This window comes from Sycon ciliatum, chromosome 3 (assembly GCF_964019385.1).
Source record: "Sycon ciliatum chromosome 3, ocSycCili1.1, whole genome shotgun sequence".
Taxonomy (NCBI): Eukaryota; Metazoa; Porifera; class Calcarea; order Leucosolenida; family Sycettidae; genus Sycon; species Sycon ciliatum.
In genome coordinates this window covers 36,475,927-36,492,338 of record NC_088645.1, presented here as the reverse complement: position 1 = coordinate 36,492,338, position 16,412 = coordinate 36,475,927, and the positions used below count along the sequence as shown (strand labels likewise).

Below are 16,412 nucleotides of genomic sequence, written 5' to 3'. Positions count from 1 at the left end.
TAAAGTAGTTTTTATGACCTGATGTTTTTTTTATTTTATTTGTAGTTCTATTGTTGACATCTTTTGTCTTTTCTTTGGGTTAAAAGGTTAACTTCATCCTCGTTTTCCTATTGCCTTGTATTGGAATTTGCCCATAAAAGTGGCTACGGTGTGATAATGCATTATTTTCAGAAAATTGCTCTTACAATACCTTGCGTTTTATATTCTAAATATTGTTGCCCGTAAAAGCGGCTTGGTCACATGATGATGATGATGATGATGATGATGATGATGATGATGAACGTTCAAGGTTGTATTCTTATTTGTATTGGAACAGATGTTGATGAATGTAGCTTGAAGATCGATGATTGCACTGGTCTGGCAACATGTGAAAACACATTTGGTTCTTTTCTCTGCAAATGCCCACCGGAACTTAGGAGCAATGGCACTGACTGTCGGGGTAAATATTCAATCCATCTTTCTATCTCTCTATATCTATCTCTCTCTAACTCTCTTTCTATCTCTCTCTATCTATCTCTTTCTATCTATCTACCTCTCTCTATCTACCTCTCTCCCTTCATCTCTATTTCTCTCTCTCTCTCTCTCCTCCCTCCCCCTCTCTCTCTCTCTCTCTCTCTCTCTCTCTCTCTCTCTCACTCTCTCTACCTCTCTCTCTCCCTCTCTCTGCCTCTCTCTCTCTCTCTATCTATCTATCTAGCTATCTATCTATCTATCTATCTCGATCTATCTCGTTCTCTATCTCTATCTCTCTCTCCCCTCTCTATATGTCTCTGTCTCTCTCCCTCTCTATAGCTCTCCCTCTCCCTATCTCTCTCTCTCCATCTCTCTCTCTATCTCTCTCTCTCTATCTCTCAATCACTCCATCTCTCTCTCTCTCTCTATATATATATATATATATATTGACTGATTTGAGGGAAAGAGACAAACGGGAAAAGTCTGAAGAAAAAGTTGACTGTCACCACCAGGACTCGAACCAGGGACCCTCGCTTGTAGCCAGCGATGCTCTAACCACTGAGCTATGGTGTAGTCGTCATCCCAGCAGAGGCCGTTCAACATTTTCTTCAGACTTCGTAACTCACACTTCCTGTGAATCCACACAGGCATATATATATATATATATATATCTTTCTATCTTTCTATCTATCTCTATCTCTAGCTCCCTCTCCCTCTATCTCTCTCCCTATCTATCTATCTCTCTCTCTCTCTCTCTCTCTCTCTCTCTCTCTCTCTCTCTCTCTCTCTCTCTCTCTCTCTCTCTCTCTCTCAATCAATCTATCTATCTATCTATCTATCTATCTATCTATCTATCTATCTATCTATCTATCTATCTATCTATAGATCTATTTCATTGCTATCAGGTTCGGCCTCATTTCCTCTGTGCTGCGCTGATGAGTTCACAAAGAGCGAAACAGCATGCTGTCTACAGATTGAGTATTTTCGCGCCTGCTCTTGTAGTAGTTCAGCACTCTCATGTGGGGTAGTGCCTTTGCTGTTTGCATTACGTAGAGCTTACAGACTTGTCAGTTTGAGCACTCTGGCAAGGTACGGTCGGGCCTGATTGGAAGTTTTTATTTTCATTGCTATCATGTTCGGCCTCATTTCCTCTGTGCTGCGCTGATGAGTTCAAAAAGAACGAAACAGTATGCTGTCCGCAGATTGAGTATCTATCTATCTATCTATCTATCTATCTATCTATCTATCTATCTATCTATCTATCTATCTATCTATCTATCTATCTATCTATCTTTCTATCTCTCTCTCTCTCTCTCCCCCTATCTCTCTCCCTCTTTCTCTTACACATAAAGTTCTTGAACTTACACAAGGCTTTGTTCGTGAAATGCACTTTATGCGTTTACCATTTCTGAAGAAATGGTCAGGCCTACATCGATGCGCAAACTCTGCCATTCTTTTTATTGGCAGTCGCAAACGCTTTGGCTTACGCCTCCACTACCTTCCTACGGTGTGGAAAAAGTGCCAGTCCATCAAATGGCACATTCTTCGACCGAGTGGGGACGCGCGCATGAGGGCGCTGTACACTCTGCGTCGGAGTAAGGATGCAAAGCTGACAAAGTGGTATGCGGCGACAATAGAGCTGGAGTGTGCAGAGGCATCAGTAGGTTCAGGGACTCTCCGTCCACTATTACCGTCAAGTCATCGTGCAGGGTTGGGTGCTCGTGCTCCGAAGCAGCATTCCAAACCCCCGAGGAAGGATCTCTTTCAAAGATTTGAGGAGATCAACGCGCAGGAGCAGATGTTTAGGCTGAAGACTCTTCAGGTGCAAGGCAAGTGGTTGGAGTGGACATCGGTGATGTGGCAGGACCTTTCGTGGAAATCCCTTTAGCATGGTGGTACTGGTAAGGATGTGAAATGTCTTCTCGCGTCAACCCTCGACGTGCTACCTTCTCCGACAAACCTACGCCGTTGGGGAAACACGGTAGTGGATCCGTACTGTTATTTGTGCCGTGCCTGGGCCTTGACTACGCGCCACGTGCTTGGCGCCTGTCGCGTAGCGCTGGACCAGGGACGTTACACCTGGAGGCACGACAACGTACTCGGGATCATTGTCAGGAACATGCGTGAGGAGATTCGAATCCGCGCTGCTGCACACACCTTACAAACCGAAATTTCAAATGAGCTTGACTTCATCTCCTTTTGCAAGGCGGGAGAGAAGGCAGTTTGCGTTCAGCCCAGACGAAAGCTGGTTACGACTGATCTCCAGTCAGCAGCCTCAGACTGGAAACTTCTTGTCGACTCAGTTAGTGCAAAGATTTCTTTCCCTTGCTGTGTTGCAATTACCACCCTAAGACCAGATATGGTTCTGTACTCTACGAGTCGTAGGATTGTATTCTGGATGGAGTTGACAGTTTGTGCTGAGGACAGATTCAGTGTAAGTAACTCGCGGAAGGACAGGCGGTATGCGGATCTGGCGGATCAATGCCGAGCAAACGGGTGGCAGGTCGTTTCTTTTTCGGTTGAGGTAGGTGTGCGTGGTTTCATCCCGGAATCTCTTCCGAGGACTCTGAAAGCGCTTGGGTTTTCTAATCGAAGAATACGATTGATTTGTAATTTTCGCAGTAAGACGTCTTTGCGAAGCAGCTACATCATCCGGTTGCGCCGTCAACAAAAACACTGGTCGGTAGATCTACTTTTCTGAGGTACTGTATGTGGGGCTCCGTTTATTGAGGTGCGTTGAAATTTATTCTCTTTATCTCATTATTTCTTTTCTATAATTTCCCCATATGAGTTCCTATCCGTTGCTGTGAACGATGTGGTATCTGTACTTTGGAATTTTATTGACTTCGCACGTGCTGCGTACAGTGCGTGCATGCATAGTTTCTGTGTTTGTTCTTTGGTTGTCGTTCTTCTTCTTGTTTCGTTCTGAAAGTGATTACCATGAATGTCCTCTGTTGAGTATTGAGTATTGCGTGAACCATAATATTTTGGCGACGAAGTCAAGTGTTTTGTCTAGGATGCTAGGATGGATTCTGTAGCGATGAAGTCATTGGCTCCATTTTCTCTCCAACCGGCGGAATCCATTGGCCTCCGTTGGGAGAGATGGGTTGCCAGATTTGATAATTATTCGATAGCAGCCCAAGTCACTGAGGACGCCCGCCAGAAGGCTCAGCTCCTGCATGTCGGAGGAGAGGATGTCTTTGACCTGTATTTGACTTTAGATGATAGCCAGACTGGAACGTACAAGGAGCTAAAAGATGCCTTGCTGGTCCAATTTATGCCGAAGCGCAACGTGGAGTATGAAATTTATTTGTTCAGGCGAGAGAAGCAAGCAGCAGCTGAATCGATCGACAGCTATGTTTCTAGGCTACGTAGGCTGGCCTAGCACTGCAGTTTCTCCAATGTCGACTCTGAGATTAAATCTCAAGTCGTACAGCACTGCGTCCTCTCGAAAGTGAGAGAAAAGGCCTTTATGGAGAGCAGTATTGCCCTGATGGATCTATTGACATACGCGCGCTCTGTCGAGGCGACACCGTCATCCGTGGCGGCAATGACAGGCATCAGCAGCTTTACCAGCGCCAGTTTCAGCAAGGAATCGACAATGCACAAAGTGGAGCATTCGTCCTCCAAAAACCAAGGCCAACGTATGCCAGCAGCAAGTCAGCTGCAAGCTCCAGCGCCAGTGGCACTCACAGTAAATCCCGTCGCTGTGGTGTCTGTGGTTGTGCCTGGCATGCAAACCGAGAGCAGTGCCCAGCATGGGGCAAGTCCTGCCGTAAGTGCAATAAAAACAATCATTTCGCCAGTGTCTGTCGTTCGTCAGTGAATCGTGTTTCTGGTGAACAGTCTGCAAGTACCAGTAGTATGAAAACTAGCAGCAGTACAGTTGCACCACCTGATGAGTACTCGTTGTTTCATACATCGGCTGGAGCATCAGATGTTCCAGACACTCCTACTGCCCCAAGTGCACACATTGATCCGTATATGTGTACCTTGCGCATTGACATCGTTCCAACCGTATTCAAAATTGACACGGGTGCCGCCGTAACTATCATCAATGATACTGAGTACCGCCGTCTGTCATCTAAGTCTAATATTGAACTGGAGACTGACAATCTCTTGAAGCTGCGTACGTACAATGGCAAGATTCTGCCAGTCCAAGGTCGGTTTGTGGCGCGTGTGACACATGGATCGCGTCAGTCTGCCGAAGTTCCCATTCACGTGGTGAAAGGTGGTTTCCCCAACCTGCTTGGTCGTGATTGTCTGGAGCTACTACGCCTGAACTGGAACTTTGTGTTCAACGACACTCGAGACCACAACGTTCTTTCCGAGTATCCGTCTTTGTGCAAGCCTGGTATAGGCACATGGCAGAATGGCAAGGTCCGATTGTCAGTAGTGCAGAACGCCAAGCCTCGATTTATCCAAGCCCGTTCAGTGCCGTACGCGTTACAGTCTGCTGTGGAAGCCGAGCTGACGCGCCTGGCGGAATCCGGAATCATCAGTCCAGTGGAATTCTCGGACTGGGCAGCACCTATCATCCCAGTCATGAAGAGAAACGCAGGCGCGTAGCACCGCCATTGGCGATGGTCCCGCCAGGGGGGGGGGGGGTCTCGCCCGCGGGATTTTTGGGAATTTAGGGTGCAAAAGTCTGCATTCTGGGCACTTTTGGCATTGTTTTACTATGGTGGTCGTGGTCGGGCGAAAAAGTGGTCCGGCCAAAGCCGGACCGGCCGGAGCAGCTGCTACGCCCCTGAAACAGCAACATTCGTATTTGTGGCGACTACAAGTGTACCGTAAACCAGTCCGCTAAAGTCAATCAGTACCCGCTACCCAACACCGAGGATCTGTACCAGAAGCTGTCAAACGGAAAGTTCTTCTCGCAGCTGGATCTCCAGCATGCATATCAGCAGCTTTCACTGGATGACGAATCCAAGCTGCTCACGACTATCAACACTTCCAAGGGACTATATGTATACAATCGCCTGCCGTTTGGTGTATCTGCCGCACCAGCAATATTTCAGCGCACCATGGAACAGATACTAGCTGGTCTACCGTTCGTGGTCGTGTACCTTGACGGCATCGTGGTCTCAGGTAGCACTCAAGAAGAGCATGACAAGAACCTCCGTGTAGTGCTTGATCGTTTGGCCTCTGCTGGTCTGAAGCTGAATCGTGACAAATGTCTTGTCGCGACCAAGTCCATAGTGTTCCTCGGACATGTCATTGACGCCACGGGCATTCGTCCTTCAACCGAGAAGATCCAGGATCTGGTCGCAGCTCCCCGTCCACGCAATGTGTCTGATATGAGAAGTTTTCCGGGTCTGATTAACTATTACCATAGCTTTGTCAAGAACCTCAGCTCCAGTTTTCTGGGTCTGGGACTTGACAAATCTTATGTATTAACGGGGCTTATGTACTAAACGAAAGTGTGCATAACTTGCTTGTATACTAGAATTTTTCACTTTTTTCAAATTTTCTGAGTGTTTCTTGCTGCCATGACTAGGGAGCGAGATATTTTGATTCCCTCGATATAACAGAAAAATTATGTTATAACGGTCACAGTCGAGTCAGCGAAGATTCTACAGTTTACATGATACATGCCCAGCCGCGCCTGTACAGTCACTCGTAAAAAAAACAGAGCTTTGTCGATTTGTGATGTGCGCTCTGATTTCAGAGCTACATGTAATTGCGTCCACAAGTAGAAACTAGAACACGACGTGCCTCCACTGGATGGCCAAAAGACAAACAAATTATGTACTATTGAGGTAGGTGGCATGCGGGTACGGAGAAATGTTATGTACAGTTGCGCTTAGTGAAATCCGGCCCGAAGTGCAAAGCCGGCGCCGCGAAGCCAGCTCCTATTACATCACTGGCGATTTGTGTGTATGAACTAACTGTACGCACCTCGTGCAAAAGTTCGGAGTGCACGTGTTGCATGCTAAAAAAAGTTCAAAATTTCTTTCATTCACTTCACTCAAGCACAGCAGGGATCTTCTCGATAGCGGAGTACCCAACATCCTGTTTCAACCTCAATGCTCGCCGGACATGAATCCAATCGAGAATGTGTGGGCTCTTCTCAAGAAGAGAATAATTCCACATCGCTGCGAGAATGCTGACCAGCTGGTGCAGGCACTGCACCTGGAGTGGGACTCGTTGGGTCCTGACACGGTTTCTCCATACGTGGAGTCAATGTCACGTCGTGTTGAAGCCCTAATCGAAGCTGACGGTGGCCACACAAAAATAATATTGCAGCCCTGCTGTTCTGTGTATGAAATAAACTGCTTCGAAACGATCTCCGTCTTCTTTACTTGTGCTGAACTGAAATGAATGTTACACTTGTCTTTGTTTGGCGCGGTTTTTTACACTTTGGTGTAAGCATGCATGCGTATGAGTACAGCACATGCACAGTTCATACGGCACACGCGCACACTAGCACTTGTATAACTTTGAGGGCGTCAAGGGTCGCATCAGTACTGGGCGCCAGTTATGCACTTCGGGCCGGATTTCACTGAGCGCAACTGTACTAACGGGGTTTATGTACTAACGAATTATGTACTAACCGACAAAATTTGTATGGAAGTGACCACGTTTCTTCCGGGACTTGAGATTTCTTATGTACTACCGGGGTTTATGTACTAACGGGGTTTATGTACTAACGGGGTTTATGTACTAACAGGACTCGTATTAACGGGGTACGACCTGTATTACCATAGTTTTGTCAAGAACCTCAGCTCCATTCTCGCGCAGTTGTACGAGTTACTGTCTGCCACGTCTTGGCAGTGGTCCCAACGGCAGCAGAAAGCGTTTGACAAGGGCAAGTCGCTGCTGTCGTCTGAACCGGCTCGAACACACTACAATCCGTCACTTCCGATCGTAGTGTCTTGTGATGCTTCACCCTATGGTGTCGCTGCTGTATTGTCGCACTCCATGCATGATGGTACTGAGCGTCCCGTCGCATCCCGAACCCTGTCATCAGCAGAGAAGAATTTTTCTCAACTGGACCGTGAAGGACTTGCTCTCGTGTTCACAGTCAAACGGTTTCACAAGTACATCTATGGTCGCTCATTCGCCTTACAGACCGACCATAAGCCGCTGCTTGGGTTGTTCGCTCCTGACAAACCAACACCACCCCTATCTAGCGGCCGTCTACAACGCTGGTCATTGTTGCTGTCGAGCTATGAGTACAGTTTACAGTACAAGCCGGGTCAAGCCAACGGCAATGCAGATGGATTGAGCCGACTGCCTCGTCCTGCTGATGGCCCTGAGCTCGAGCCTCCAACACCTGCTGAAGTTGTACTGTCCATTGACGTACTCAATTCCTCGCCTGTGACAGCCGCAAAAGTATCCAAGTGGACAAGCCGAGATCCGGTTCTGTCATTAGTCCACAAGTTTGTCGTGGAAGGTTGGCCGCAGAACGTACCGGATGACCTGCAAATTTACTGCCGTCGACGCGATGAGTTTTCCGTCCAAGCCGGATGTGTTCTGGTTGGCTCACGTGTCGTCATTCCCGCTCCTGGCAGAGAGGCGTTACTGCAGCAGCTGCACGATGGACACCCAGGCATCACGAAGATGAAAGCGCTGGCCCGCAGCTATTTCTGGTGGCCATCCCTCGACACAGAGATTGAACACACAGTCCGAAGCTGTTCATCATGTCAGGATGCTCAGAAGTCGCCCAACCCCAGCTCTGTTCATCCGTGGGAATGGCCAGGTCGGCCATGGTCTCGCGTCCACATGGATTACGCTGGCCCTATTGATGGCAAGATGCTCTTGATCCTGGTAGATAGCCACAGCAAGTACATTGAAGGACATGTCACGTCTGGAGCGACATCGGCTATTACCATTCGTAAGCTTCACCAGTCATTTGCTGTCTTGGACTGCCGTCATGTCTTGTGACAGACAACGGTGCTGCTTTCAGTAGCTCTGAATTCGCTGCCTATTGCCAGTCCAATGGTATCAAGCATACTCGTGTTTCACCATACCATCCTGCCAGTAATGGTCTTGCTGAGAGAGCTGTGCAGACAGTCAAGAGCGGCATTCGCAAGCTCGCCTCTGGTGACTTAGAGTCACGGCTGCACAAGTTCCTGTTTATGTATCGCCGTACGCCGCATTCGACGACGGGCCAGACACCCTTCCAGCTCCTTTGGTCTCAGCGGAAGCCTCGCTCTTGCCTTGACCTCGTGTTTCCTGATATCGGTGCACATGTAGAATCCAAGCAAACCAGCATGTGCGGTGGTCGTTCGCCATCGGCATCCGAGTTCCTGTGCGGTGATGCAGTTTGGGTGATGAACTTCACCTCGTCCCCGAAGTGGCTCCCTGGTGTTCTCGAAGAACGCTGTGGTCCATTGACCTTAAAGGTGCGTCTAGATGACGGTCGTCTGTGGAAACGGCATGCTGACCATGTTCGTCCGCGCATGCTAGTCGACAGTTCACCGGAATCTTCTACATCAGCTCCAGTCCGCCATGAACAGTCATTTTCTTATTCTAAATCTCCTACTTGGTCCGCGTCAGCAATATTGTCGCTTATCTTTCGACAATTTGAACTTAGACTTTGGACATGAACGCGTGCACTTGAAGTGATAAAACTTGGTACGATGGACGGTAAGGTATAGAATGACAACTAGCTGTAAGGAATTTATTGTCCAAGGAAGGGTTCCTACTTTTTTCGGTCCTCCTCGTCGCTGCTCTCGACGCTGGCGACAAATATTTTTGCTCGGGATCGACTATCTTGCTTTTGCAAGCTCATCTCTCTACCTCTCCGCTGCCTGGCTATTATCTAAACAGAAGTCGATCGTGATGGTCGCCTTCTCTATAGGACTTCGCGTGGGCAGTACGACAGCCTGTGTGGTTCAAATCAGACGTCGTTCTTTGCAAGATTTTATTTTGAACGACGACGACGACGCGTACAGTACTTGCAAATCTCCACGATGCGCTGGATACTCCGAGCGTTGAGTTGGAGGTAAGGGAGCTGAGATCTCAGCTTGACGAGCGATCCCTGAGGTGAGCGATCTCGGCCGTTCAGCAAAATAGAGCTGATTCCGAGTAGCCGATTACTTTCTTGTGGCTTGCGCTGCTCTTGCCTGCACAGCGTAACAAGATAATCTATTTTGATGCGGCGCTGTATCAATCAGAATCACCCACCCGTCGCTCTCGAAATCCACTCGAACTGTAGCTAGACCTTTCAGGTACTAGTAAACTAACTTACTTACCAAGAATTGGGATGAAATGGGCTGCCAAGTGAACTTTGGCGACATATAAACAAAGCTGAAAGATAAGCGACAATATCGCTGACGCGGACCAAGTAGTCTGTCTTTGCCGACTAGTCATTCTGCTACTGCCACTTCAGTTTCTGATTCTGTACTCAAGCCTACTCCTGCAGCACCTTCTTCTGCACTGTCTCCTGTACCTGCAGTTTCTATGAGTCCTGCTAGTTCTGTTGCTTCTAGTTCTCCCGCTGTTGTTCTGCGACGCTCTACTCGTGTGTCTACTGCGCCTAAACGTCTTGATCTGTAGTAGCCGGTGGCACACCATTTCATACTGTTCTATTACGAACCTTTCTTTAGTCTCTTCCCAGTAGCTTTATCTAATGGTGGAGGGATGTGGTATCTGTACTTTGGAAGTCATTATTTATTGACTTCGCACGTGCTGCGTACAGTGCGTGCATGCATAGTTTCTGTGCTTGTTCTTTGGTTGTCGTTCTTCTTCTTGTTTTTTTTTCTGAAAGTGATTACCATGAATGTCCTCTGTTGAGTATTGAGTATTGTGTGAACCATAATAACCTTGAGTGGAGAGCGCTTGCTCGAGCGTTGAACAGGGTTCTTTATCCACCATACCCAGTTCGCAAGGCTGGGTGGGGTTGTGAGCAGGCTTTCATTTCATCTTTTCTTATTATTTCTGCTTTTCATCTCATTACAAAAATTCTGCGCATTTTTCTCCATCTGCGCATAAAATCTAGACTGACAACCTACTTGTTAAATCATGCACCTGCTTTTAGGTGTAAAAACCCTGTTGTAGAGGTCTCAGTCCTCATTTGTTAGACTTACCTGTCTTTATAAATGTATTTTACTCTCTCTCTCTCTCAATCTATCTCTCTCTCCCTATCTATCTCTCTCTCTCACTCTCCATCTGTGTCTCTCTCTCTCTCTCCACAATAAGACATTGTTGTTCATAGCTTTATACCTTGGTGTTTCCACCCCCCCCCCCCCCTGTCCAGAACTTGATGAATGCGAAGAACGTAATTTGACGTGCAGCATTGATGCTCCCTGTACTAATGAGAATGGGACATTCTCATGTGTTTGCAAGCCTGGATTTACTGGAGATGGATTTTCCTGTACAGGTACGTTCTTTCCACACATGCCCTGGCCACGTCTTCAGTCCCAACTTCGTCTTTTTTTATTGAATTTGAACGAGGAATTGACTACAAATGATGAATTGCCAAAATGACTAGCTGCAGTGCACCGGTTATGGATTACACAATGCAGTATGCTGGTTTGCCAGGTGTTGTAATTCAACGTTCTGCACACGATAGGAACCAAGGCACGCACAAAAAACAACTGGCCTCTTCCATTTCTTTACCACAGTATAGTAGGAGACTGGAGAGTCCTTAGACTCGAGCGGAATGTCTGAAATGAAAGCAACCATACTTGGCCTGCGTCAGCGATATTGTCGCTTCTCTTTCAGCTTTGTTTATAAGTCGCCAATGCTTACTTGGCAGCCCATTTTATCCCAATTTTGGTTAGCAAGTTAGGTTTCTAGTACCTGAAAGGTCTAGCTAGAGTTCGAGTGGATTTCGAGAGCGACAGGTGTGCAATTCTGATTGATACAGCGCCGCATCAAAATAGATTATCGTTTTACGCTGTGCAGGCGAGAGCAGCGCAAGCCACAAGAAAGTAATTGGCTACTCGGAATCAGCTCCATTTTGCTCAACCGCCGAGATCGCTCACCTCAGGGATCGCTCATCAAGCTGAGATCGCCCCTCCGCTACCTCCAGCTGAACGCTCGGAGTATCCAGCGTGTCGTGGAGATTTGCAAGTACTGTACGCGTCGTCGTCGTTCAAAATAAAATCTTGCAAAGAACGGCGTCTGATTTGAACCACACAGGCTGTCGTGCTGCCCACGCGAAGTCATATAGAGAAGGCGACCGTCACGATCGACTTCTCTTTAGAAAATAGCCAGGCAGCGGATAGGAAGAGAGATGAGCTTGCAAAAGCAAGAGAGTCGATCCCGAGCAAAAATATTTGTCGCCACCGACGAGAGCAGCGACGAAGAGGACCGCAAAAAGTAGGAACCCTTCCTTGGACAATAAATTCCTCTCAGCGAGTTGTCATTCTATACCTTATCGTCCATCGTACCAAGTTTTATCACTTCAAGTGCACGCGTTTATGTCCTAAGTCTAAGTTCAAATTGTCGAAATATTGCTGACGCGGACCAAGTAGTAATAATTATTATTATTCACATTGGGTTGTTTTCGAGACGATCTCCCTCGCTTCCTCACGCTAGTCTGAGATTGGCCAAGCTCCCCGCCCGTCGAGGCGTCATTTTAACACCTATGTTGAAGTGTTGCCTTTTTCTTTCTTTCATTCTCTATAGTTATGTGTTTTCAATTTTACAACATTCCCTGAACTATCCTGAAGAGAAGGGAAAGAAAACGTTTGATAGAAAAGAAATGTCTACTGAATTGTGTGGATTTAGGTCGTTGCATGCGAATGCTTATTACGAAACTGTTTTCCCACCGCCTCCGAACTACTGTTTGAATAATAATAATAATAATAATAATAATAATAATAATAATAATAATTTTTAATAACGAAGGTACGTGTTAGGTCGTAAGTATCCACGCAAACACACATCCAGTCAAAATAAGGCACTTGTCAAAGTATCCGAACGTTTTCGGTCCCTTCTCATCAAGGATTATACAGGGAATGGCTCAAGTTGGAAAGACTAAAACTTATATAGCGTAAAGATATGAGATAACAACACTCGTGACAAGGTGAAAAAAGTATCAAGTTCAGCACGACACAAAACTCGAAGGACATAATAATAGCGACAAGAACATAGTGAGCAAATTAAGTTACATTGTTAACACCTCGACGAGGAGTAACACCAAACAATTGTAGCGACAACACATTTTCTTTTTGCACGCAAAGTTCAGGATCTAACTTACGGATATACAAAGCTTCTAACACAGCCAGATGCAACGCACATCTACCACGTGACAATATTGAGAACACATTATCACTGTACAACTCACGACAATTGGTACGGGCTGACAGATGTTGCTTGATGGACGAAGTGCGATTCTTAGCTCCGTTGGGTGTAGTCTCCTCCAATGTCCCGTCATCTCGCCTCTTCGCGGCATCACCACTATCCGTCTCTTTGCTTTTCCGCGGCCTTCCACGTTTTCTGACACTAGCCGTTGTGTGCGCGATGCCCAGTGTCCTTTCAGCTACGTCTCCTCCATTGCGGATTTCTATTGATCTTCTTACTCCAACTTGTCCGGTGTTCGATATTGAGGTTCGTTTTCGCGGTCTACCACGTTTTCGAATATTGACTGTTGTTGTCACTTCCGTTGTCGTTGTACGTGCGTCCTCACCAGTCCGTATTTTTACTTGGCTTCGCGTAACCCTTCCCGACGCAGACAGATCCTTTGTCAATTTCGGTGGTTTACGTGTCGGTCTTTCACCATCTTTCACGCTGTTCTCAGCTGGACCCTGCGCTATACACGCGGAGGAGGACGGGCATGCAGTGATATCTTCACAGGAAGAGGAAGATCCACCGATGGACTGGACAGCACATTTTGGAGGACGACCACGGCGAGGACGACACTCACGCGCATCAAGCGGAACAAAACTTAACGGCACATGTTGACGAATGCGCGCGCCCAGGTGCTGAAGGGTTCTACCTACATACCGATCTTCACATTGTCGGCATTGAAAGAAATAGATAAGGTTACTTTTACTAAGGGTAGGTAGAACATCCTTCTTCACACTGAACGCACGCACTGTCCCAAATATGACGTACAGCTTGACGCACGGATAAGATGGACATACGATACCACGAACATCCTTCTCCACGCGCGCAGAAGGATGTTCTACCTACCCTTAGTAAAAGTAACCTTATCTATTTCTTTCAATGCCGACAATGTGAAGATCGGTATGTAGGTAGAACCCTTCAGCACCTGGGCGCGCGCATTCGTCAACATGTGCCGTTAAGTTTTGTTCCGCTTGATGCGCGTGAGTGTCGTCCTCGCCGTGGTCGTCCTCCAAAATGTGCTGTCCAGTCCATCGGTGGATCTTCCTCTTCCTGTGAAGATATCACTGCATGCCCGTCCTCCTCCGCGTGTATAGCGCAGGGTCCAGCTGAGAACAGCGTGAAAGATGGTGAAAGACCGACACGTAAACCACCGAAATTGACAAAGGATCTGTCTGCGTCGGGAAGGGTTACGCGAAGCCAAGTAAAAATACGGACTGGTGAGGACGCACGTACAACGACAACGGAAGTGACAACAACAGTCAATATTCGAAAACGTGGTAGACCGCGAAAACGAACCTCAATATCGAACACCGGACAAGTTGGAGTAAGAAGATCAATAGAAATCCGCAATGGAGGAGACGTAGCTGAAAGGACACTGGGCATCGCGCACACAACGGCTAGTGTCAGAAAACGTGGAAGGCCGCGGAAAAGCAAAGAGACGGATAGTGGTGATGCCGCGAAGAGGCGAGATGACGGGACATTGGAGGAGACTACACCCAACGGAGCTAAGAATCGCACTTCGTCCATCAAGCAACATCTGTCAGCCCGTACCAATTGTCGTGAGTTGTACAGTGATAATGTGTTCTCAATATTGTCACGTGGTAGATGTGCGTTGCATCTGGCTGTGTTAGAAGCTTTGTATATCCGTAAGTTAGATCCTGAACTTTGCGTGCAAAAAGAAAATGTGTTGTCGCTACAATTGTTTGGTGTTACTCCTCGTCGAGGTGTTAACAATGTAACTTAATTTGCTCACTATGTTCTTGTCGCTATTATTATGTCCTTCGAGTTTTGTGTCGTGCTGAACTTGATACTTTTTTCACCTTGTCACGAGTGTTGTTATCTCATATCTTTACGCTATATAAGTTTTAGTCTTTCCAACTTGAGCCATTCCCTGTATAATCCTTGATGAGAAGGGACCGAAAACGTTCGGATACTTTGACAAGTGCCTTATTTTGACTGGATGTGTGTTTGCGTGGATACTTACGACCTAACACGTACCTTCGTTATTAAAGTATTATCCGCCTCCGACTTCTTGTAAAAAATAATAATAATAATAATAATAATAATAATAATAATAATAATAATAATTTCAAATTTTCTTTCACCGCCCACGGCCGCACAAAGTCCTTGGCTACAAAAAAAAAATTAAAGTCTCTCCAAATCTCTCAAAACCAAACTTCAAACTCCTTTCCAAATTTTCGCCCAAGAGGGCATCTTCAGGGATATGTGACTCCTGTGAACAAAACAACAATATAACTACAGAGAAAAGGGTAATAGCAATAATGTGGCAATATACCAGGAACATCATAACTAGTGCTAAGAATTGAGACTAACATTGAAGATAATGTCACATATTCAGAAACAAAAACAGAACCTACCCACAATATCGCACGCCAGGTAATAGCCTAAAACAAATGTCTCAACTTGCAAGATCTCAAGTCAGGTGATGATGGGTCAGCGTGAAGTGCATGTCTCAACTGGTGTGATCGCCAATTAGATGTGAAGGTGACGAGGCCAGAAAGAGAGAGAAAGAGAGAGAGAGACAGAGGCAGAGAAAGATAGTGTGTGTATGTATGTGTTTGTGTGTGTGAGTGCACATGTGTGTGTGTGCGTACGTGTGTGTGTGTGAGCGTGCGTGTGTGTGTGTGTGTGGGGGGGGGGTGTGCGTGAGTGCGAGCCTCACGGGTGGTAATTGCATCCATTCGATGAGATGGTCTTGCCCACAGTAACCATGAAGGTCCTGTTGTTTTGATGAATTTATGCCGATAGTCTCCATCCAGTGTCACAGTTGATTGCTGGCTTTCTGCTTCTGATTTCGGTTGCTTCCATGTACTTGCGGGAAGGCAGCGAAGACTCCCTGCCGAGAATCTTGGCGTGGTGGAAAGGCTGAAAGTTAGGCGATGATGTTGCAAATTCTCGGTGGTCAGACTTGTAATGGCCCCCCCAGGGAGTCTTCACTGCCCTCACCCTTGCCTCTCGATAATGTTTCTTGAATCTTTCCCTCACTGGACGCTCGGTTTCCCCGACGTAGAGCTCTTCGCACAATGTACATGACATACAATAGACTACATTCTTCGTCAGACATTCACTGCTCTTCACATCCGCGTCGCATGCTCTGCACACCATTGGCCTGCCAGGACCACGCTTCACATTCGCACGCTGCACATCATCATCTGCTAGAAATCATGACAAGGCTACAGAGGAGTTACGCCATCCTTATTAAATAATAATAATAATAATAATAATAATAATAAAGGTTTGCTCCCCACACCGGAGCTCGCGCTATTCCGCCGACTTTACTTGACACTTGACTGACTCACGACTGCCATCCAGAGCACACGAGAAGTCCATCGAACCTTCGACTCGGCAAACCTGCAAGAAAGCACCACTCCCTGCTCAATACACAGTGTTTCGGGGAATTCACCCCTCATCAGTTGAGCTTGAGTAGGCTGAGGAAGATTGTGCCTGAAGAGCACCACTTAAATAGTGCTCTCCAGGCTCAAACATCACCAGGGATACAAACTTACAGAGACGCTCCGCTTCCAGCGCGACAAACACCTCGTGAACACCAGATAGTAGCGTGAGTCAGTGTCGCTCCTGGACGGTGAGACAGACGTCGAGGACCCTCGGTCATTCGCAACGCTGTCACCTCCAAACCAACTAGTCGCAAGCCCGCGCTGGGCACAACAGTACAAAGTAGTGGTTGCGACTTC

The 16,412-nt window shown here is 47.0% G+C and overlaps 1 protein-coding gene across 1 annotated transcript in view; it reads left to right on the top strand.

Annotated features, from left to right (window-relative positions):
• The window catches only part of LOC135813034 (adhesion G protein-coupled receptor E2-like), a 55,809-nt gene that overhangs the window by 14,727 nt on the left and 24,670 nt on the right, over positions 1–16,412 (top strand). Inside the window, exons 4-5 of the mRNA XM_065326253.1 lie at positions 317–439; positions 10,661–10,783. Of these exons, the coding sequence (XP_065182325.1) occupies positions 317–439; positions 10,661–10,783 (246 nt within the window). The remainder of the gene's footprint in view (positions 1–316; positions 440–10,660; positions 10,784–16,412) is intronic.